Source organism: Sciurus carolinensis, chromosome 6 (assembly GCF_902686445.1).
Source record: "Sciurus carolinensis chromosome 6, mSciCar1.2, whole genome shotgun sequence".
Taxonomy (NCBI): domain Eukaryota; kingdom Metazoa; phylum Chordata; class Mammalia; order Rodentia; family Sciuridae; genus Sciurus; species Sciurus carolinensis.
Window position 1 is genome coordinate 6359533 of NC_062218.1, and position 24163 is coordinate 6383695.

The 24163-nt window shown below is 46.7% G+C and overlaps 1 protein-coding gene across 3 annotated transcripts in view; it reads left to right on the forward strand.

Moving 5' to 3' along the window:
- The window catches only part of Mtrr (5-methyltetrahydrofolate-homocysteine methyltransferase reductase), a 28125-nt gene extending 4252 nt beyond the window's left edge, over window positions 1-23873 (forward strand). For 2 of the 3 annotated variants that reach the window (XM_047555442.1, XM_047555441.1), the window contains exons 4-15: window positions 861-978; window positions 3366-3744; window positions 6661-6783; window positions 8054-8207; window positions 8838-8926; window positions 11736-11916; window positions 13747-13789; window positions 14670-14856; window positions 17461-17579; window positions 18899-18991; window positions 19095-19277; window positions 21196-23871. In XM_047555442.1, coding sequence (XP_047411398.1) covers window positions 861-978; window positions 3366-3744; window positions 6661-6783; window positions 8054-8207; window positions 8838-8926; window positions 11736-11916; window positions 13747-13789; window positions 14670-14856; window positions 17461-17579; window positions 18899-18991; window positions 19095-19277; window positions 21196-21340 — 1814 coding nt within the window. In that variant the 3' untranslated portion in view covers window positions 21341-23871. Of the gene's footprint in view, window positions 1-860; window positions 979-3365; window positions 3745-6660; window positions 6784-8053; window positions 8208-8837; window positions 8927-11735; window positions 11917-13746; window positions 13790-14669; window positions 14857-17460; window positions 17580-18898; window positions 18992-19094; window positions 19278-21195 lie in introns of all 3 variants that reach the window. The other variant, XM_047555443.1, reaches the window with a different exon arrangement.
- Window positions 23874-24163: the final 290 nt, after the last annotated feature.

Sequence of the window (24163 nt, forward strand, 5' to 3'; positions counted from 1 at the left end):
CCTCAAAAACATATTATAAGTCAGTACCGAATGCTGTCCACTCATTCTGTTCAATGTTGGGCCCGTGTGTGGACCCAGCAACTTCTCATCCTATTATTTGGAAATAACAGATAATTAAACAACTGAGAATTTAAGCTTTCAGTTTTAAAGTTCCAACTGAGTGTGAAAAGTTTAGTTTGTTTTCTTACCATGAAACAGAAGCAGTTCTTACTTGACCTAACGAACACTTTACAGCAGCTGCTCATCTGCAGCGGATGTGCCTGTATACCCTAGGTCAGGAGTCATAAATGCCAAAAAGGGCCAGGTAATCTGTATATATAGCCTCTGTGGGCCATAGGGTTTCTATCACAGCCTCTAGACTACTGTCGTTGCCTCAGATCCACCATAACCAATTTATTAGCAGACTTGGCTGCATTCCAATAAAATTTTATTGTAAAAAGAATAGTGGGTGGGATGTGGCTTTATTTCAACTCCATGTACAACCAGAGAAATGAAAAGTTGTGCCCATATGTGTGCAATGAATCAAAAAATAATAAAAAAATCAACAAAGAAGAAAAAAGGATAGTGGAGGAGGGCTGTGGTTGGTAGATACCTGCTTAGGATCAAATGTGTGCAGATAACAGATACTATGGTTTTAAAACCTGTATATTTCTTGGAACAGTGGTATTTGTTTATAATACTAGTGTATCTGGTACATTTATGTTGTAAAATAGAATTTAGTATTACTCAAGAAAATTGAGGAAACCTGAAACTACATTGTTCCTTGCCTCACCATGACAGTGTGAAATAGTTTTGTTTCTAGATGTTTATTCTTTATAGCTTTTAATCTTTGTGTACACTGTTATCCATTTGGACTCTAGGTTTGGGTGATTCCGAATATACATACTTCTGTAATGGAGGGAAAATAATTGATAAACGACTTCAGGAGCTTGGAGCCCGGCATTTCTATGACACTGGACATGCAGACGACTGTGTAGGGTAAGGGCGACGGGCTTGTTTTCTCCAGCGGAGTCTTACTCACAGGTGATGTAGTTGGTGAGTTTATAGAACATGTCGTCTTTGGGTTTAGCACTCCTGCTTTGCCTTGAGAGTGATTTTATGTTTGACTTTTTGAGTGCCAGGATCCAAGAGGGCCAACCAGGGCTTGGCTTTCCAAACCTGTTGCTCATATTGTGGGCGTATGCATTCCTCTGTCTCTCGTGCTTCTCAGTCTCTGTTAATGGAAAGAGAGAAGATGCCCCAGCACAGTCGTCCTTACCTTGGAGTGTGATGGTGTTAGTGCAGTCAGGGGTCCTGGGCAGGTCAGGCATCACAGGAGGACCATCAGAGGGCCTTCAGCCTGGCTTCGTGGCCAGGCTCTGTCTCCTGCTGTCCTCATGGCCTTTAACACCCTGCTATATACTTTCTCTTTTTCTTGTTTTTTTTGGTTTGTTTGTTGTGAGATGGACTCTTGCTGTGTTGCCCAGGCCGGTTTCGGGTTCTTGAGTTCACTGGATCCTCCTGCCTCGGCCTCCTCAGTGGCTGGACGTGAGCGCACAGAACCAAACCCAGCTTTATTCTTGTTTTTGCAACTCAGTATTCGCCCTGTGGCCGCCTGCACCTCGGCCTGGCACGTTTATTCAAAGTTTCTACAGGTGTTGTCTTGCCACTGCTTCAGCTAGAGAACAGCATGCGTACTTTTTTGGGTTTTTTGTCTAGGTGGATGTGTTCAGTGAATTTTTATTCACTGTGCAAATAGTCAGTTTATGCGGAATGACAGATCAGCACATGGCTCGCCTCCTGGAGAGGAGGCCGTGCAGACGCCTCGTGTGGCCCCAGCCTTCCTGCCCGCTCCTTCCTTCGGGTTCTGCTGTGATGCTGTGGACTGTTTCCACATCAGGTGCACGTGTTCTTCATTGTGACAACCCTGTGACGTTTCCCTTTACTTTTGTCCTTTCAATCTGAGCTGTTTCCCCTGCCAGGGCCTCATGGACAGCAGACGTCTGGTGAGCTGTGACCGGCTGTGATGCCGAGCTTGCGTCAGTCCTTCAGGCTCGGCACTCACATTTCACGTGCTTTCAGAGGCTCTTTTGTTCTTTCCCATTCGTTGGATTAAGTATTAAAATGTTTGAATGTGTATCTCGCTAGCCTGCACCTCTTAAATTTTGACCCTATTTGAATGTTTCCTTTTTCTAAAATTCAGATAGTTTCCAGAAGCCATCCTTGCCTACTAACGTACACCACACTGAAGGAGTTGAAACACAGACTGAAGCCCAGCTCCTGGGTCACAGCCTTGGTCCCCCACTGACTGGCTCCAACCTTGGTTACTGAGACTTTTTGTGCTGAGGTGTCTTCCTCTATGAAATGGATAATGGTAGCATTTACTGTGGGGACAATCGATGAATGAATGCACGTCAGCCTCTTAGAACGACCATGCTGTCGCAGTCAGCACTGGCTTTCTCAGTTGTGGATATTGTCACCTTAATATTTGAGTTAGGAGAAGGAACCTGTGGTTTTATCAACCTGCTTTCACAAAGGCTCGTGGGGAAAATTACAGTGTGTAACCAAGTTTTGAGCTATGTGCTGTAAACACCTAAAGAATTATAACTTGAGTCCTGAGAAGACAGAGGTCTGCAGTGTGTCTTTTCTTGATGGTGGTTTATGAACTAGAGTTTGATACCTCCATTCAGGTGGGTGATGTGATAGAGGCCATGTCCAATGTCCAGACACAGTCTCCCATAGGCAGCTGTTTTACTTAACCTAAGGGAATGTGGGTAAAGTTATCTCTGAGTTATGCTTTGTTAGTAAAAACTAGATTGCCTCACTTTAAGAATTTTTGTGACTAATTCAACTTTCCTAAAGGATGATTTCTTTCCCTGAGGTCAGCCTCTCTGGATATTAACAAAAAATTATTCAGAACTGATAGGGTTGAACGTTTTATTTAGTCCAACCACTTGGCGTTAATTCAGAGTGATTTCTTGGTGATATTTTAATATGTGGGAGAAAGATAAGTAATTTAACTGGGCAAAAAAAAGATGGTGCATCCAGTTGATCATTAGAACAGCCTCAGATTTTGGCGAAGTTCTTCTAGCTTCATCGGAACTTAGACCAGCTATTTCAGGAAATTAAGACAAATTATATTCCTATTGTCATAGAACTAAAATATCTTCTTGTCTCAGCTCGTTTCTTGACCTTTACCCCTGCTCGTATTATGGCTACAGTACTAATGAACGCACAGTGGTCTGCTGCTCTTCACAGCTTCGTTCCTGACAGTCGTCATGTGCTGCATTTCTCAGATTGCCTGTGGCATTCTGCCAGATGGATGGATTGTTGTGTCCAGCGGACTCTTAACATCTGTTTCTTTTCTCTTTTGCTTCCTGTGCCAGTTTGGAACTTGTGGTTGAGCCATGGATTGCTGGACTCTGGGCTGCCCTCAGGAAGCATTTTAGGTCAAGTGGAGGACAAGGGGAAGTGAGCGGAGCTCTCCCAAGGACATCGAAGGCCTCCTTGAGCCCAGATCCTGGGAAGCCAGCACTGCTGCACATTGAGTCACAAGTCGAGCTTCTGAGACTAGCTGATTCAGGAAGACAGCATGCAGAGGTTTTGGAACAAAATGAAACGAATAGAGGTCAAACGAGTGCTTTGATTGAAGACTTCGAGTCCTCACTGGTCCGCTCGAAACCCCCACTCTCACAAGCCTCTCTGAGTATTCCTGCTTTACCCCCAGAGTATTTACAAGTGCATCTACAGGAGTCTTTGGACCAGGTGAGCAACTTTACTTCGTGCTCTGTGCTGTAAGGACGCAGATGTGCGCAGGAGGGCATTGCTTGTTGAGAACAAAAGTCGGCACACTCTGACTCCCCTCCCTGTCCAAGGCCTCCCTCTCTTGTAAGTAAGTTTGGTTGTCATATAGCCAGGCCCATTTTTCTGCCCCCTATCTGTGACTGCTTCTGAGCTATACTGGCAGAGTTGAGCATTACTATTGAGGCATATGGAGCCTCAATTATTATATTATTGCCTGGCTCTTCCAGAAGAAGTTGGCCTGCCCATGTGTTACATAAGGGTTAGTATTACAGATGGAATCTCCTGACCCTAAAATCCAAAATGCTCTGAAATTGAAAGCTTATTGAGTGTGGACATGATGTCACAATCAGAAATTTCACTCCTGATTTTATACGTGATGGGTTGTGCTCAAAATGCAGGTGCACGGAAGACGTTGCATGAAATGACCTTCAAGCCGTGTCTGAGGCATGCACCAAGCGTGAATGAACTTTTTGAGTAGACCTGGGTTCCATCTCCCAGGTAGCTCCTTATCCAGCTGAGTGTAGCTCAGTGGTGGAACACTTGCCTAGCATGAGGAAGGTCCTGGGTTATATCTGCAGCACTGAAAAATTATATTTATGAACATATAAAGAGAATTGTTTATTATAGAAAAAGGTATTGCATTTTGTGTATGCAAATATTCCAAAATCAAAATACTTTTGGTCCCAGGCATTTTTTTTTGATAAGGGGTACTCAACCTATATTATGTTAAAGAAGTAGATGGTTTATTTTGCACTTTTTAGTGTTTCCTCTTAGATATGAGTCAAACAAAGGTAAGTTTTGTGAGCAGTGAAGAAATTACCTCAGTAACCAAAGGACTTATTTACAATATAACCTGTTTCCAGTGTGAATATTTGATGTTCTGGGATGCTTTAGCTGGGGATTGTTTTTTTCTATTATTTATAGATATGTCTTAGTCTATATTAAATCTCAAAATTTTTCAACTTGACTAATAACTGATTTTTCTCCATTAGAGCCAGCACGTGGAATCCTGAAGTTTCTTCAACGTGTTTAAGATAATTTACTGTGCATGTAATGTTTTACTGTGGGGCCACACCCTCTTTCTGTAGAGTGGCTGATTGGAGCTCCGTGTAGACAGTCTCACCTAAATCACACCTTTAATGCCACTGTCCCCGTTTCTAGTTTTGTTTTTATAAGACAGGCATTTGAGGAAAGTTTGAGTGTCACTTCTTTCTAGTACATTAGAGCTGTTTGCAAACATCTAGTAGCCCCTTTTTTAGCATTTGTATAAGTTTATATATGAACAACTACGCCTGGTTGTTTGTGTGCTCTTGTTATGTTGTGAACCGTTGAAGTGAGGTAAGGGTAAGTTCATACTAGTCAAACTTGGGAACGGATGCACTGCCTCTTAGAGACGGCCTGGATCGGGAGCAGAGTGCACAAGCGTACTGTGGCCTGGGATCGCACTGGCAGAGGTGATAGGGAGTGCCTTTACCTGCCTAGGCAGGAGGAGTGTCTGTTGAGTGTCGTCTTCTATGGCAAGTGTCATTGGGTAGGCTTGAGTTTCAAGTTGGAAAGGTTGTTAAAGGAGTTTAACGGTCTGAACTGTTGAGGGAGACTTAACATAATTCTGAAGCTTATGCTCCATGTAGAAGTGTTGCCTCTAATACCAGAGTCTCCTGGGTCAGTGGTATGGCAGCAGGGCCTCCTGTGGGCACGTCCCTTGACCTGCCCTAGAGCCCTCTCCTGCCCTGGGCCACTCACAGCTGTCATTCACCTCCCTGACTAATGCATTTGCTTCTACTGGTACTCTGCCGGCTTAGGAGGACATGGCTACCCTAGACCAGGCCTTGCTGTTCCATCTGTTGGCCAGTGTGGGGAACCTCCCTGTCCCTGAAGCAGGCGATCGGCCCTGTGTTCCCGTTCAGCGTTGTTTCAGATTACTCCAGCACCAACTATTCAAGAATGCAGGATTCCCCGAATCAAACTGTGTTTTCCAGGCATCCTCTTGGGATTATTGCCTTGGGGACCAGAGGGATGAAACCAGGCTTGGGAACAGTGACAGACTGAGCCAGCCCCTGGGGTTTCCTGTAGCAGATTGACGCTTAGCATTGTCCTGAGCTCAGGTGCAGCGATCAGTCATGGATGTTCCTGCTTCTGGAGGGGGTGGGCCGGAGGGCTGCGGCAGGACGCTTTCTCTGGAGGTCTTTCTGAGGGCAGAGCTGGCGCTCCCAGCTCTCCTGTGTGGCCAGTTATCCAGAATTACTTGGTCAGCACTTGTTTGAATGTTGTTTTCTATTTAAACGCGGAGATTATCAACTTAGAAAAGGGATGGGGGTAGGACGAAGAATTGGGTTTCTTCGCATTGTCCTAAGACCTGTGCTTTAGTAAATGATCCTCTAGTCACGTGTACCTACTAAGATTTAAATTGATGAACAGTAATCAAGATTAAGACCTTAGTTCCCACACCACCCTCCTCATAGTGAAGCCCTCAGCAGCCACCTGGCCAGCACCGCCCGTTACTCTGACCGTCCTCCCAGGCAGGTCCACCCTTCAACGTGGGGCCTTTACTTTAGGGCCTCCTTTTTGAGGTTGTTGCATGTGTACTGATTTCCTTTGCAAAATGTGTGAGGAAGACCGTGAGACCTTTGTGTGAAATTGCTGGTATTAGTATTTCCTATTTGTATTTCAGAAATTCTCATGTCTAACAGCAGGGTTAAGTACGCGAGCTGATCTGAGAACTCTGCTCTGTGCGTGTGCCTGTGTGCTTAGACACACACCAGGGGCCAGGAGCTCCGTGAGCTTCGTAAGATCCTGTGGCTCTCCGTGGTCACTCGGTGAAGGAGGGGCTTATTGGAAAATTACATTTAGCTGCATTTGTCACCTTTGTTTCTCAAGGAGGAAAGCCCAGCGTCTGTGGCTTCAGCAGAGCCAGTTTTTCAAGTTCCAATTTCAAAGGCAGTCCAGCTTACTACAGGTGACGCCGTGAAAACCACCCTGCTGCTGGAACTGGACATTTCCGTAAGTTACGGGTCTTCCTTCTCGGCAGGGGACCGTGTGATTCTTGGTCACTAACACTGAAGAAGGAGGGACCTCTGAGAGGACGTTTTTCCGTTTTGTCTCATCTTTGTTCCTCTGCACCTCACGCCTGTTTCCTTTCTCTCAGGGAAGGGGTAAGATGGGGAGTGACTGCAGGTGACTCAGTGGGAGAGGGTGGAGGCACTGCCTTCCTGGGCCACACAGGGTAATGGATCAGAGCAGCCTTTTACTTAGAAGAGGCCGCTGACAGGAAGCTGTTCACCTGCGGTCAGTGGCCAGTTAGAGCCGGAGCTCAGAGTAGACAGTAGCTGAGGGTTAACTTCTCACACGGTGGTTCTGATTCCTTGGAGAACCTGAAGCAATCATGGCCTCTCCAGAGACATGATTATTTAGAAGCATTTGCGTACAGGTCGGTCAGGAGCCCACCCACAAGCCTCCCCTCCCCCCCGCCTGTGGGATCGTGGGTCTTGGGCTAAGAGGCAGAGGGGATCCTGGAGCTTCAGTGCCCCCTACTCCTCCGTCACAGCCCAGCCCTTCCTCGCTGAAGGTCCTGAGAGGGTCGTGCTCCCTGGAGGCCCCTTGAGTGGGCTGCGCTTCCAGAAAGGCCGAGACATTTCAAGGTTGCCTGTAGAGTTCATTGAATGCTTCATGGAAGAAATGTGACAGGCATCAAGACTCTGCTTCTGTTTCATAGTGTCGAGTTCAAACAAGTTAACAATACGTGTTATTAAATATTCGTACTGTGTCACATGAGGCGGGGTTGGCCAGCCACTGAGTGGTCTCTTCCCTCTGAGGCAAGGAACGTCAGCAGTCCTCCTCTCCTGCCTCTTCCTCCCCAAGGGAAGGAGCAGAGTGAGGAAAAGGACATGGAAAGCCAGTCCGGGGGGACTTCGCAGCTGCTTCTGGTCATACCTGTGCCTGTCTGTGTGTGTTTTTATGAGGGGGATCTTTACACAGATCGTTAGCACTAGGCTATCTTACTCCTTCAAAAGTAAGGACAGTCTGACCTGTATTCTCTGAACATGCAGTAATAGAGAAAAGACACTAGATAATTGCTGAATTTCCTTTTTAAGGTAACTACTAATAAAGTATGGTTGTTTTATCAGGTGAGCTCATTTGTAAATTTGATTTTTGCAGTTAGAATTCCTTTTTAGGTTCCTGTACTAGGATAATGTAATGAGACCTTTTTATATCTCACACCTTAAACGCTTTTAACTCAGTGTAGAATTCTTTTATTTTGTTTCTTCTCTAGAAAACCGACTTTTCCTATCAGCCTGGAGATGCCTTCAGTGTGATCTGTCCGAACAGTGAGTCTGAGGTTCAGAACCTGCTCCACAGACTGCAGCTCACTGATAAGCGAGAGCACTGTGTCCTCCTGAAAATCAAGGCAGACACCAAGAAGAAAGGTGCAGCCTCTGCTGGGCTTGCTGGGGAGCCGCTGGTCGGTGGCTGCAGCTGTGTCCCCGAGTGCCAGCATCTGGGCAGTGGCTGCTCAGACCCTGGGCTGGGCCACCACTGGGGCACAGCACTGCTGCTGCCACCCAGGAGAGGGTTTTACGCCTGCCGGACGCTTGTGGTCGGAAAGGGGAAGGTGACTGTAATCTTGAGAAGTAGTGCCTAGAACCTGCTTAGAAAGTTCTTTGGTATTTTTACTTCTCAAAGCATATTGTTTTTTATCATTAAAAAATTGCTTTTTCCATAATTAAAAAAAGTTATTCACTTTTTAAAATATCATTTGTCTACAGTCTTAAACTTGAGTTCAGTCCTAAAATTCTTTTTGAGAATAGTAATTCTTATGGTACACTGATATCTTTTGCATTTTTATTTCTCAATTCTAGATTATTTTCCTTTCTTTCATTTCATCTTGAATTTGTGAGGTTTTTGTGCCATATTAATTTTGGGTGATTTTTGATTAATTAAACGTTCATTGCAGGTCATTGTGTTGTGGGGAATATAAGATACAGTCCAAAAATGTACTTTGTGTTCATTCTCATATCTTCTCCATCATGACCTCTTTCCTGTCTTCACCTGAAAAGGAGCTGCCTTGCCCCAGCATATTCCTGAGAGGTGTTCTCTCCAGTTCCTTCTCACCTGGTGTCTTGAAATACGTGCTGTTCCTAAAAAGGTATTTATTTTCTCTGTGAAACTGTTTTAAATGTGCTTCATTCTGTTTAGAACTTACTAAATAGACCGGCTATCTACTCTTTGAAGGCTTAAAAACATGATGTACACAGCTTGCTTTTGAATTCATTCCCAGGGAGATGTGGAACTTTATATTGTCATAGGCAGATATTTTATGTTATGTGTAGATGACTTATGCTGAGATTTACCACGCAGGTCTTTTTCTCAGTGCGTGGTCACCGTTATGTAGTGCTCTAAGCAGTGGTGGCGCCTGGTGCTGTCAGCCACGTGGTGCCTCTTCTTCCCTCTCAGTGACGGGAAGCTCATGAGAAGCCTACTCCCTACCACCCGAGTTGTGCACCTCTTGGGTGACACACCTAATTACTTATTGCTGAATCAGAGTTCTTCAGGAAAGATGGGAGGCTTTTTCAGTAGTTTAATGAATGTAGAGCTAGAACTGTCCACCAGGGGTCAGTATTTTACCAGGAGTTATATTAAGAAAATAATTTCTTCTAAGCATTTCCCACAAAGGAATTTTTTTTGGGGGGGGGCGGGTACCAGGGATTGAACCCAGCAGCTGAGCTGGCTGCAAGCTTGTAGTCCTCTTGCATCAGTCATCCAATTTGCTGGAATTCCAGGGATGCTCTACCATTCCCTGATCAAGTGAATATTAATGGATAATTTTCCAGGCTGTGTGGTGACTTGTATTTCACTGAGAATAAAGAATGCTATCAGCAGGGCACTGTCTCCCCAGTTTTTATTCTGTTTTGTTAATGTGTTTATCACATTTCCAGTCTTTAGAAAGCCAATCACTTTAGAGAGAGAGTGAGTCCTAGATATAATTTGAGTAAATTGAGAATTCTTTGTACATAAAAACTTCTTGACTAAGTTCAGTAAATTCAGGTTTGATTACTTGTATCATTTAAAAAAGTTTCGCAAAGTATATGTATAAATATACTTTTACTTTGCCACAAAAATGATATGCTTATTGTAAAAATTATACATATACAAATAACCCAGGAAGTGAAAGTCTTTTTTACAATCAGACCCTCAGTTTTGTTATGAAATTCTACAGTGTTGTGTATTGTTCTGTAAATTGCCATTTTATTTAGAAGGAAAACAAGTGTCTGTACCTTTTAATACGGAAAGATTAAAGATAGTTTTCACAGATGCACCTTGATTTATTGGTTGAATCATGGTCCATGGGGTCGTTTCCAGCCTTTGTGGATAAAAGATTGTGTAGGTGCTCACTCTTGTATTAATTTTTTTGCACACTTGTTCAACATACTTTTGTATAAATTTCCTTGGAGTAGAGCTGCTATTTTAAAATTATTTAAAGTTTAAGTTGTATTAATGTTTGCTGTGTCAGCTTATTCTCCAAAAACAATATCGTGTTTTTTATTTTAGGACCATAAAGCTTCCTTAGTTGTAAAGTAAAATCATTTTAAAGGATTTGTAATTGCCATTGATTTACCTGTAGTTTAGCAAATTTTACTGACTTCAAAATGTACAGTTTATTGTTGGTAAAGTGTCATCTTGCTGTGATCTGCGCAGGGGTTTGGGCATGCATTTGGTAGCATGTCCTGGCTGCTCGTTTCTGCTCTACGTGGACTCGGGCCCTTGGGGGATAATCACATGTATTACTGTTAGTCTTGAGATGTTTTAGGCAGACTCTTAAGCAGGGCACTGGGAACTCTGTGACCCCTTGAGAGCATTGATCCTGTCTCCTGTTAAGGGATCCAGGATACAGCAACTATCTTGAGCTAAGTGCTTTCTTTCAAAAGAAAGAGCAGGACTGGGGACGTAGCTTAGAGGTGGAGCACCTACCTACCGTGTGCCGGGCCCTGGGTTCAATCCCCAGTATCACACACACACCACAAAAAAAAAAGTCCTTGAGCAATCAGCTGTTTATGTCACTTAACAGATAAACCTGTGACTGTGTTGAAACTACACTTGTCATTCCCAAGTTTGGTTTTGCCTGGGAGTTTGGGCTTGGTTTGGTCTGGGAGCCTTGGTTTGCTCTATTTGGTTGTTGTCCTCTTTCCACGACGAGTGTGCTGTGGTGGGTGTTGACATTCTGGGCCTCGCCTCTCCTCGGCTTCCGTCCCATGTGCCTGTCTTGCTGCCCGCCTTGCCTCACACCACTGCACACCTGTGTGGACACCTTCCCTTCCCTGCATTTGTGTGGCCAGTTGTCCCTCTGCTTGCTTCCTGGAAGCCTCGGACTGATAGGAGCCTCTCCTGGGTGTGCCTGTGGAGTCGTTGGCCAGTAGCAAACCCTGTGGACAAGTATTAGGGACCAGCTAGTCCCCTGTGCCTCTCTCACACAGTGACTAGCTTGTGGACAGTGCTCAGCACAGTCACATAGATGTCGAGCTAGGTTGTAATCATCTGCCAAGACAAAAAGTGTCTGTTCTGAGACGAAATCCTAAGTTATGGAACTTGGTGGTCATACTCTGATGGACCTGGTAGGCACTTTGAGATCGTACTAGTGGCTTAGGATAGGGTCAGAACTGAACCTGCAAGTGGAATTTTCTGAGCAGGCCAACATTAACGCAGCTAGTGAACTGCACTCAGCCTCTCTGACGGCCTTGCTAGTGCTTCTCCCTTGGGCACTGGGCGCCTCCCGGCAGAGGCTTACTTAGCATCCTCAGGCTGCGTCGCGGGTTCTCCTTCCCCTGCGGAGCTGGGGTAGGCCAGGGCCTGCGTTGCCGGCCACGTGCTCCACCACTGAGCCACACCCAACCCCCATCTGACCCCTGTGGTGGCTGTAACCACACAGCAGCTCAGTCTCAGCCGCTCCCTTCCTGCAGGCTTTTTTGCGGGCCCTTGTGGACTGTACCAGCGACAGTGCTGAGAAGCGGAGGCTGCAGGAGCTGTGCAGTAAGCAGGGAGCCCTGGACTACAGCCGCTTCGTGCGCGACGCTGGTGCCTGCTTGTTGGACCTCCTGCTGGCCTTCCCGTCCTGCCAGCCACCGCTCAGTCTCCTGCTCGGTGAGTCCTCGCTGCCCAGCCCCGGGATTCGTCGTGATCTGAGACTCGGGTGCTGCTCCTGTCTCTGAATGCCACACAGCGGTTGTGCCCACGTGGCTGACAAGCAGTGATGGATAGCGTCTTGTCTGCAGGGGACAGTGACATCCCTCTGCCTTCCAGGAGCCGCGGAGCCAAGCTTTTGATTTCCTCTTTTTTTTCTTCTGTTAATGTCCCTATCATTTGCTCTTTAAACAGAGCCAATCTTAATTTTTTTTTCTTGGAATTTATCATTTCTAATTTATTTTTTCCAGGAAGTCTTTTCACCAAATTTTATCTAAAAGTGAGCTAAGAGCAAATAATCTTTGTCAGAGATACTGAGCGCTGTCTTTAATTGACAGAGTGGACCAGTCATACCCTCTGTAGAGCGCAGGTGTGTCCCCGTCCACCCAGCTGCAGGGTCCTTCAGGAACCAAGGGGCTCCTGCCGCTCCTGCACAAGTCAGTGTGCTCGGTCCCGGGGCAGACCCATCTCACCTTTCAGGGGCGCGGGGCCCCAGAGCGCCCGCCTGACGTGTCCCATGACCGCCTCCCGTTTTCCTGTGGTGGGAGTAGGTAGGCGGTAACACTTCAGGTGGCTCGGGACCCGGAGCCCACTGCTGCCCGCTCAGGGAAGGGCCTTGTCCTCGGCAGCTCAGCCGGGCTTTCTCTTCCTTGCTGGCTCTCTTCGGAGTTCATCCTCGGCATGGTGAAAGCGCGAAATGCGTGCCCTCGGCCACTGAGGCTGTTCTGCACCGTCCTGCCCTCGGGCTGCTGCCTGTGCAGTTCAGTTAAGTTGTGACTCTGACTGGGTACAGATCACAGGTCAAAATGCCACCTGAAACATTTAGCTATGTTAAAAAAAATTTACATTGGGACCTATACAAATTTTAAGTTATCTTTCAATTTTTAAAGAAAAATTAATGTATCTAAAGCTTAATGTTAAGGTGAGCCCTTGAAAACTTATTAGAACTCTAAACCATTTTAGATGGATTGTTTCAAAGTTTTGCTTAAATAACTCTTAAAAATATAGCACACACAAAAATTTCAAAGTTTGACTACTCAATACACATATTAGCAACTTACATTGCTTTTATAAGAGCACCACTTGAAACCACTGAGTTTCCAGATAATTTGGTTTAAAAATGTCTACGACCCCAAACACTTGTTGTTTAATGGTACGAATACATTTCCTTCTTGGACGATTTCTCCCCCTTAAGTATTTCTAATAATCCTTACAACAGTGGTCTCTCATTCTTTTTCAGTCTTGACTTTATTTCCTGAAAACTCTGGACACCTCTCCTGAGAAAGTTGTACGTTCACATGAAGTTTGACAAGTGCCTGGTGTGGAGTGCACACCTGTGACCAGCAGCATGGGAGGCCGGGGCAGGAGGGTCTCAGGTCCCAGGCCAGCCTCAGCCGCTTAGTGAGGCTCTGTCTGACAGAATAAAAAGGACTGGGGACGCAGCTCAGTGGGTTCAGTCCTCAGTACTAAAGGAAAAAATCAGTCAGCGCCTTACCTCGCAAGCCCTTTCATGAACCCTATTCCTAGTATCTTTTGTTTTCTCAAACCAGCATTTTGGTAGAAATACTTATTTCAGAATAAGGCAATGCACATAAGGTTGGAAGGGGAAAAAACAACATGTTATTTAGACCTAGTGAATTTATAGTACTGTAAAATATGACTTAAAACTAAAATTAAGTTATTTCAGATACTCTTAAAAAAGAGGAATCAATTTTAGGTCTTTATTTTTTTTTGATGAGGTTATTTTCTTTAGTAGGGAATTAATAATTGCTTGTTTTTATTTTTTTCTAGAACATCTTCCTAAACTCCAGCCCAGGCCGTATTCATGTGCAAGGTATTAATATTTGTTAACATATAGCATCTTTTCCCCAAAATTTATGAAACTCAGACTGAATTCTGAGTGGCTACTCATTCATCATTGGAAGCGTGACCTTTCTGTGGAAGATGAGACCAGGCCTGGTGGGGTGGAGGAGGGGCTGCAGGACTCTGGCCTCCGGGAACCCACAGTCTAAGACCTCGAGGGGCTTCCCATCTCCAGCTGTGCTCCCCAGCTCAGGACAGTCGGCCTCTGGGCCCTCCCTGTCCCGGGTGGTGGAAGAGGCCGGGCAGAGAGCCCACCTGCAGGCTGTGAGTGAGCGGGCGCCGGGCACTGCCCACCTCCCGCCCGCCTCCTCCGTCTCAGGCCCTCTCTCCCCCTTGGGCTCCCCTGCTGCCCCAAAGCGCAGCACAGGACTAGGTCACCTAGCATTTAACAACACGGAAAGAAATACTTCTGGTGTGTGGAAATCTGTGTGGAAGATTTTTCTCTGTGAATTTTTAGTTTTCTGGATGTACAGATTGCAGTTATTTTCAAATCTTGTCAAGTTAAAAAGTGTATGGGGTGTTTGTCAGGATTCACTGTTCGTTCTCGTGGTGGAAGGTCCTTACAAGTACTGCAGGAATGACCCTCTTACATGAAGGCCCTTAGCACACCTCGTCTTTTATAAATCTCGTTGAAGACAAGCAAAATAAAACTGGAGACTGCTGAGTGCTGGTGCAGAACGGGTGGCGGGACAGGGTTAAGGGAGAGCACTGCTCTGCTCTGAGGAGCCGACGGTAGATTAGATTAGGGCCCAAAGGAGCTGTCCCCCCGCCCCCCCGCAGTAAGAACCGGGGTGAACCTGGCCCCCGTGTGTTGGTCCTCCACAGAAGACCGACACCCTGTGTCTTTGCAGCTCAGGCCTGTTTCACCCGGGAAAGCTTCACTTTATTTTTAACGTCGTGGAGTTCACCTCTGGCGCCACAGGTGTGGTTTTGCGGAGGGGCGTGTGCACAGGCTGGCTGGCCACACTGGTTGCCTCGATTCTCCAGCCAAACACTCAGGCGTCACCTGCAGATGGCAGAGAAGCCCTGGCTCCTAAGGTACTAAAGTGTGCGGTTTCAGCTTTGCTAACATTGTAGTCGCCTGACCAGACGTCCTCTCTACGCTGTCCATTGCCATTACATTATTCCAAAGAAAGTGGATGCTGGGCACCATGCTAAAGTCTCTACTGGAGGCCAGTAGCACTGTTACTTCCACTCACACTCGCTCTTGGGGAGTCCGCGCTTCCTGAACATGTAAAGCGTTAGCTTTCTTCAGTCTGCCTTTCCTTGTCTGACCCCATCGTGGGAGGAGGCCTGTGTGCTTACCCCTGGCAGGGGTCTGGGGCTGGTGGGAAGAGCCAGGAGGGCTGAGGATGGTCCAGGCAGCTGCACTCTATGTTGAGCAGGCCTGCGTCCCAGCGGAGCTGTGTGTCCTCTGACTTGTAGCAGTAGGATTTCCTCTGTCCCTGTTTCTCCCCTTTTGTCAGTGTGTGTGGGGTTTGAACCTGTGCCCTTACTGGGGAAAGTATGGTGGGAAAGCACTTCTAGAGCACCTAGGAGGAGAGGGTTGTAAGGTTTCCTGGACATATTGTGAACGCATCTGCCCTGGGACTTAGTGACGTCTGAGGGACAGCACGCAGCGTGATCTCATGTGGAACCACAGGCATAGGGCACGATTTAGTCTCCGCCTTTGCTCATAGGATGGCTGAAATATCATTCAGGCTTCATCATGGAGCCTCATTCTTCGTGATGACGAAGAGGCCAGTGTGTCCTGCGTGGTGTAGCAAGTGTGCTTTCTCTGACTTTCTGGGTTGGAGTTTGGCGCCCTTAGGGGCGTACTCAAGAGGCCGAAGGGGAGACTGCGCTGAGCCTGCGCTTCACTTGGTGTTTCCCGTCTGCCGCCCAGAACAGCTCTTCACGGCACTCGTTAAATATGCAGACTCATCATGCCTCATCAAGATATTAGGAAACTCAAACTGTCTCTTTTATGAAGAGAAGCACTAGTTCTGACATGAAAATGCCACTTCATGTTGTATGAAAATAGCAGATGGTCCCAGCAAGTTCACAGCCCACAGTGCAGGACACGTGCTGTGAGCTCGTACGTAGGCACCACAGGGACGGATACAAAGGATGCAAGTTAAAACTTCTCGGTTCCATCATGCTTAGTAGCGCCACTGATTTATTAGAGTGGGAAGTGTTGGCATTTGACCCGAGACACATTCCCCCACCTGTGGCAGATTGTACTGTTGCTTACGGAATCGTCCCCTAACCCCAGTCCTGTCATAGGGATGAGGGGACCCTTGCTCACCCCCACTGAGCACAAAGAGGGCATGAGAGATGATTCCAGGTGGCAGGGTATCACTCGCTTCCTTGGTCTTCTGTGCTGTAGGGTAGGCGTGACCCAGGCAGGGATGCTCCTGCATGGCTCTCACAGGAGACCTGGCTCAGGGCCCCAGCCTTCAAGTAGGGGGGCCAGAAGCAAGCGCTGGATGCTGGAAGCCACGAGGTTTTGCTGCCGGCTTCCAGACAGCTGGAACGTAGGTGAGGCTCTCCTCTCGGCTATTTCACTGGCTCCTCTCGGCTACAGGCTCCAGCGTGGCTGGCTCTTGAACCTTCAGATCTGTGCCTGAGGTCTCCATGGGCCTTTTCCCTACCACCCCATTGCTTCCTCACCCTTTTTAATTTTTCTTCATAGACTTGTCAGTACCCAACCTTCTATAGATGACATGTTTACTGTGTTTCCTTCCATTGTGTTGATGAGAATAGGGACCTAGTTTTGTCCATTTCTGTGTCCCTAGTGCTTGCCATCTTGAATCCTCTCAGTAAATTTGTTAAGTGAGTTAGGCTAATGGAATAGTAGATCCAGGTTCATACCCAAATAAGAGCAATAATTAGGCATGGCTCTGCCAGTCTTTCACTTTGGAAGGCATGTGCTCAAGCTCCTTGTGAGCTTTGTGATGTTCTTGGCACTGTGAGTTGGAACAACACTACTGCCACCACCTAGGGTGCCCTGGAACCTCAGTGTCACTCTGTGTGCCTCGTGCATGACCGGGGACCTCCTTGTCTGACACTTGATTTGAAGAAAAGTCTTTGAAATTTTAATGAAAAGATTTTGTTTACTCCATCACTTGTGTTGGTCGTTTTACAAAATCATAATTCTGGGGAACGTTGGACTGGAACTCCACATACAGTATTGTGAAGAGTCTTTGGAGCGGCTCCTTAGTGTCTGTTTTGGTTCCTTGGGTTCATTAGAACTTGTGACAACTTGTCATCGTCAGTGGCCTTCCATGTGCAGACAGGAAGCATTGTGTCCTCGTGGTTTTGGTGTATTTCCCCATACGTGTGATTTATTGCCTACTAGAAAGCAAGTCTTATCCGTGGGTCCCGGAAAATAGTTATCTCATCAGTATCCCCAAAAACACCATGCCATTTTAAAAACCTTTTCAGTATGAATAGAGAAGAAGACATTTGCAAGACAAGTGTTAATTTCTCTGTAGTGACAAATGTGTTCATGGTTTCACTAAGCCCTAATTTTATTATTTAATTTAACGGTGCCCTGTAAGGGGAGTTTGCACTTTCTGCTTTCCTTAGCAGAGATCGGCTTGGTTGTGCATCGTGCCTGGGTTTTCTTTGGAACTTACCACAGCTGGTCTAACGTTCCAGATCTCCATCTCTCCTCGGGCGACAAGCTCCTTCCACCTGCCGGCAGACCAATCCACTCCCCTCGTCATGGTGGGCCCCGGAACCGGCATAGCCCCCTTCATTGGATTCCTGCAGCACAGGTATGTGCTCGTTGCACTAGTGGACGCATGTACCCCTTGAGATTTCAGCAGAAAGAGACGTCTTTCTTGTTTCCTCAGTAGTTTTTAGAATACTTGAACTTTGGTTGTAAAATCTTTCTTTTAAAAGGCATCGTGAGATGTGTGGCAGTATTAGCCTTTGCCACCATGGAAAAGTAAACAGTGTGTTCCAGGGTTCACTTCAGCCTGGAGCCTCCTTCCGTGTGGCGCCCCTGGTTCTCTGTTTCCAGCTGCGCTGTGGGGGAGCACGTGCACTTGGGGCTGAATTGCAGGCACCCTCTGTGCTGTGGTGTGGTACGGGGCCTTCCTCCTCTTCCTGGTGAAACTGACTAGACCTCAGACGACTGTGCGCCTCAACAGTGATACAGTAGGCGTCACTGGGCTTCAGATGGGCACTGTTGGCGGTAAAGCAGGCGCAGTGGTCTCCATGCTGTGACTTGGTGGTGGCTCTCCTGCGCGCTCCTAGGCAGCAGTCAGACCTGGGTGGCAGGGCTGTTTGTTTCAGTTGCTCCCTGAGACTGGGGTGCAGTTGAGGGGCCCTCCGCTCACTGCTCTGTCTTCTCTGCACGAGTAGTTTTTGCGTGTTTGCCTTTTACGCCCTGAGCTGCTGTTCCAACCAGTGAGAATGACTTTATTCATGAAATTGGCTGTAAATGTTGTTTAAGGTAGAAGTTACTGTAGATGGCACAGTGCTGTTGGAAGTGACCTTGTTGTGTACAGTCACGTGCGGCTCAGGGATGCCCACCCGAGGCACGCTTGCCTATCATAGCGTCTGCTGGACTCACCCTGGCAGCCTGTTCAGTGGTGGTGGGACGTGTGAGCCCATTTCTCAGCACCTGAGATAACCAGCTTGAGTCACAGTCGTGGGGGTTCATGATGGTTGGCCCTGTACTGCATCACGGCAAGCACAGGTGGCGAAGCAAGGCTGCCCACCTCCTGCCCGGGAGGTAAGGGGTGGAGTCCCATGGTCCTCTTCAGGGGCACACGCCCAGGACTGAAAGACCTCCCAATATGTCACCCAGGGATCAAGCCTCTAGTACAAGGTCTTTGGGGGGCATTTGAGATCCAAACCAAGTCTGGGGTATGACTCAGCAGTAGAGCATCGACTTGGCGTGTGCAAGGCCCTGGGTTAGATCTCCAGCATTACAAAAAAGTGGAGCTCTAAACCGTAGTCAGTATTGACCAAATGAATGACCTTTGAATGACTGCATTCTGCAAACTTGAGTTTGTTGGTGGTGTTTTGTCATGGAGATTTGTTTTGCATATTCTTTATATCAAACATCTAAACCCCCTTTGTTTAGAGAGAAACTACAAGAAAAACATCCGGAGGGAAATTTTGGAGCAACGTGGTTGTTTTTCGGCTGCAGACATAAGGACAGGGACTATTTATTCAGGTACTGGCACTTCCGCTGTTGCGAGCGTACACTTCTAATGTCCACACTCCTTTCACCTTCCGACTGTGCCCTTGCACTGACCCCGTGATGTGTTGTATTTCAGAGAAGAGCTCAGGCGTTTCCTGAAGCGCGGGGTCCTGACTCAGCTGAAGGTCTCCTTCTCGAGAGATGCTGCCCTGCAGGAGGAGGAAGCCCCCGTCAAGTACGTGCAGGACAGCCTCCAGCTTCACAGCCAGCAGGTGGCCAGGATGCTGCTCCTCGAGCGGGGCTGCCTGTACGTGTGCGGGTACGTGGCCAGTGCCTGAGGAAGGAACGGGCTGAGAGGCCAGCAGTCCCAGTGGCCCAGACAAGGTGTCTTGAGCACAGGAGTAGTCAGTACGCATTCCAGAGCCCAGAGGTTGTCGCTGCCAGGAGGCGATGGCGAAAATGAGTGAATGCCGTAGCGAGACGAGTCAGGCGCTGAAGATGTATTCACGAGAGCATGTTGATTAGCTTAACCTCCAGATCCACTTAACTGTGGATAAGTTGTGGTTTTCACCATTGAGTTAAATGAGGGAAAAGTGTTATTTTAACCGAGAGAATGTGGTTTTACGGATTAGGAGCCCTTTTCTTTCAGAGTATAATTTATGGTGATGAAGTTGACAGAAGCTGAGAATCTTTCTTATGTTATTAGGTTCTACCTATTTTCTGAGGCAAGATCTATTGTAGAAAGCCATATTGACAAATATTTTTAATAAATTTACTTGTCATGAAACTCAACAAATTTCTGCTAATTAAAATGTAGTTTTGAGGTCACACGAATTTACTCTTTCATCCTGCCATATGTACCTTAGCATTTAACACGTTCTCTAAGTCAGGCTATTTTCTTTTTAATTGATTCACAAGATGAAGTACTGTCAGAATGACCCAGAATACATACAGTTGAAACAGTTCTGTGAAGCAGCGCTTTCCTGCTTACCGTTTGGGACGCGTCTGCTGAGTTTTCTCCCCTCTTCAGTGTTGTTTTGCTGGCTTTGGCCAGCTTTGGCTGTCTTCTGCTTTTGCTCCCATGACCTGTTACTAGATCTTGACTCTGCTGGAAAGGCGCAGGGACTCCGGACTTTGTGTCCGTTTACCTTTCAGGTGGCTTTCAGTGAGGTTCTTGGTTTTCATCCTGCCATAGAGGACGGTTCCATCAGGGTCAGATGGTCAGATGGGGCAGGAGTTTGGAGACACGTGTAAATGGTGCAAACTGAGTAAAGTGTACAAACGTACAAAGAACTGGCCAGTGGGAACCTGGAGAATAGCATGGACGTTCAGTCTCCTTAAAGGTGTCCCCGAAGTAGCGCTTCCAGTCTCTGGTGCTTCGCTTGTCACCTCAGCCAGGGGGGCTTGAAGGCACTAACAGCAGTGTCCAGAGACGGGTGCAGAGCGAATCTCCTTGGCATTTGACAGTGACTGGCAGAGGGGGCAGGGGCAAAGGACTCTGAGGAAGGAACAGGCGTGTGCCCACGTCAGCTCTCACTTCCCAGGGAGGGGAAGGCCAGGGCAGCTGCCCGACCGGCGGCCTGGCAGCCAGAGGTGAGCTAGGGAGGCCCCTGGTGGCAGCTCTGGGGCGCGGTGGACAGGAGAGCCTGAGGAGAATGGTCGGTGGCTTCTTGGAGATTCCTCCCAGGAAGTCGTGCATTGTGGCCAGGGAGGCTGGTTCCCACGTGCCAGGGTCTTGTTGGAGCACCGCAGTGCTTTGCCACGTTGAGGAATGGAGAGATGGGGGTGGCGGGGTGCAGCCTGCCCTCAGGCAGCCCTCCTTGGTGGGCAAGCCGCGGAAGCAGGGCGCCTTCTGCAGGGACAGAGCAGTGCACGGGGCCTCCCTCTGACCGTAAGCACCAGCGTGAGGCAGCGTGAGGCACTCGGGGACATCCTCGGTGGCCACGAGGCTTGCTGCTTCAAGACCACGGGTCCACTGTGTCTGGAGAGAGGCGAGTCGCGACCTCGGCACATGCTGGAGGTTCAGGGAAGCCTGTGGAGGTTGCTAAGCCGTGGAACCATGTGGTCAGCTCCGTGAAGGCCTGGCGAGGGGGAGCAGGTGGGAAGTCCTGGGAAATGTGCTGAGAAAGCGAGGGAGGGACCAGGGCGGTGGAGCCAAGGGGCACCAACTGATGGGTGAAGTGAGCCGTGCCTGGTGGAGACGCCGGTTTCTGAGGATGCCTTGCCTTCTTTTCTAGGGATGCTAAGAATATGGCCAAGGATGTAAATGATGCCCTTGTGGAAATAATCAGCAGAGAGGCTGGAGTTGACAAACTAGAAGCAATGAAAACTTTGGCAACTTTAAAAGAAGAAAAACGGTATCTTCAGGACATTTGGTCATAAAAGTGGAGATTAAAGGAAAACAAGCATTTTTGGCTGAAAATACTGAACAGCAATTTTACCAAAGCCGAGATCTTAAATTTTAAATTTTTAATTTTTGAGACTGTTTCTTGGAGGAGGTGGGGTAGAGAGCGATCACTTGGCATAGGGAGGGAAGCTGATGTGATCTTATGCATCTCCCACCCACTCCCCTCCGGTGTCTGTGACCCTCACCAAAGTGCCCACAGCTGAGGAGTGACCCTGACCTGTTCACGGATGTCTGCGCCGGGAGACCGTGCCCCTTCACGGGCTCCTCGACTGTGTGCGAGGGCTTCCAGGGGCTGCGTCTGCGCCGTCGGACTCAGTGCTTAGCGCCTGTGGACTTATCTTGCCAATGGTTTTTTAAATAATGGAAAAATAATTTATCGCTTTTTATGAAGTATAATCATAAAGAATATTCATATATATTTAAATTACACATGTAGAGTATGTCTGTTGCATGTTTATGTAACTATCAAATGGTTGCTTATTATCAAAACTATTTCTGATAAAAATATTTTAAGGTAATCCCCTATAATGTTATTTATGGTGCTAGAAATGTGAAATATATTTTGAAATTCTACTGTGATCTCTGGTGTTTTCTATCACAGTTATTTTTAATATTACAGTTCCAGATCCAGGAACTGCCATTGCAGTTAATTTCCAGATGCCGGCATGTGCCCGTTTTGATAAAGTGACAGCCTTTTCTTTCTCCTCACCCACTCCTTTCCTTTCCGCTCCTCTTGGCATGTGTCTTGGAGGAGGTAGTTCAGGGAGTGGATCACTCAGCGATGGCACCAGCAAGTTTTCCCACGATTGGCTTCGCCTCCCCGATGTCACTGAACTGTTGCCTAGGCTTAAAATACTGACTTTGTTACTAGCCTTGTATAAATTCTCTCTTAAAATTTACCAAAACAATAAAAAAAAAGTACAGGGTATAATAAACTTTCCTCCTGGGCTGTAGTACTTACTTTTATTTAATAGCTTAGCATTATAACCAAATCTCTGTCAAAGACCGCAGGTTATTTTGAGAAATAAAGAATCTGGAAAACAAGTAGCATAAATTGTGACATATGCAATGTAAATTGCTAATTATATTCTCTGATTTTGTATATTTCACTTTCATCATTTAATATTTTATATGCAATGTAATAGAAACCAATTTGAAAAACAAGGGGTTGGAAACATACCAGGCGAATACAATGCTGTGCACATAATTATATGCACAGGTTGTACACGTAACCAAGATGAGACTTGAGGCAAGACATTAAAAGGGACAAAGGGCAGTGCTCCTTAGTAATAGCTGCTGGAAAGTGCAACAGGCGGGAACTTGCATCTGCCTGCCAGTGTCAATGTAAATCCATGACCCAGAGCTGATCCACAAGGAGGGCCTGACAGATGGTCGGTCAGAGTTGCTTTTGAAGACCTACACGAGCCAGTTTCTTTGCAGAATATTCAGGTTATTGTAGATCCTGTTGGACAACAAATTTAGGTGATATTGATCAACTGTTCCTATAGCCTTGCCAACTGAAATGCAACTACACATAAAGATGTTTATTGAACAAAGATTCATGAGGCATCAGACAGTCCAACAACCCATTGTATAAGCTTGATGAAACTTCATCTGACTTGAGGTGATCCCACCACATTGATTCAAGACCAGCTATTCTGTGGACAGGATTTGTTGCTCTTATCACCATGAGCCATCCTCTAACCCAGGAGCTACTTCAGAGGTAGACCTCAGGCACCAGCCCCTGAGCCTTGCTAGATAGTTTTTGATTTGTTTATGTAAGGGTGGGGAGTACTCTAAATTATCATATCCAATTTCCATCCCTTAGATTTCACTGGTGTTAACAGGCCATTTTCTAATGCTTATTCCAAAAGTCACTGTTGTAGCCATTATTTTCAACATTAATCATGCTGATCAGAGATTATATGACCAGAGGAGCATATTGTGGTCAATTCTGCAATATGGCTGTCCTGATTCGTGTGCCGCCGTGGTAGAGGATGCCCATCTGTGGCACAGACCTGGAGTGTGTATGAAATGTACTAAATCATGAGATAATAAGAGAATTTGGGTTTCGCCACAAGCAAACTAAATACGCTGCATCCAACAAACTGGGTGCCCAGGTTGTACGTTGATTTCTTAAACACTTGAAACATTTTAAAAACTGACCATGGATTGGGCCATGAAGGCAGACTTAAATTGCATAAACTACGACATTGTTTACTGACTTAGATAAGTCAAGGCCACAATGAAGAATTTTAAATACATGCAAAGGATTAAGGATTTGGAGTATTAAATATATACATGGATGCAGGCAAATCAATACCCAGGGGGATCTGTTGCACAAGTATTTGAGCCTGTTCTGCCAGATACTGCTCAGTGCTTGGGTACACCATGCATGCAGCAGATGACAGCTGTTCTGGGGGCTTAAGTTCTTAGTTGAAGGAGAGAGGTGAAATAATGACAGGTGCATAAGTCACATGGTATCTGAGGAGGTGGTAAATGCTTTGGAGAGAGATTGGGGTGGAGGGGTGTGTGATAGTGTTGAGGAAATGGGTAACCCTGGGAAAGGTGTCGTCAGAAGGTTTTCCAAACGAAAGAGCTAGCTATTTTGTTTCATTTTCTGTTTTTTTTTAGTTGTACATGATAATAGAATATACTATGACATAATTATTAAAGCATGGGATATAATTTGTTCTAATTCAGTCCCCAGTATTGCCCCTTCCTTCCTCCCACCCTGTTCCCTTCCCTGTACTCTACTGATCTTTCTGCTATTTGCTTACAGTTTTGATGTCCTCTTG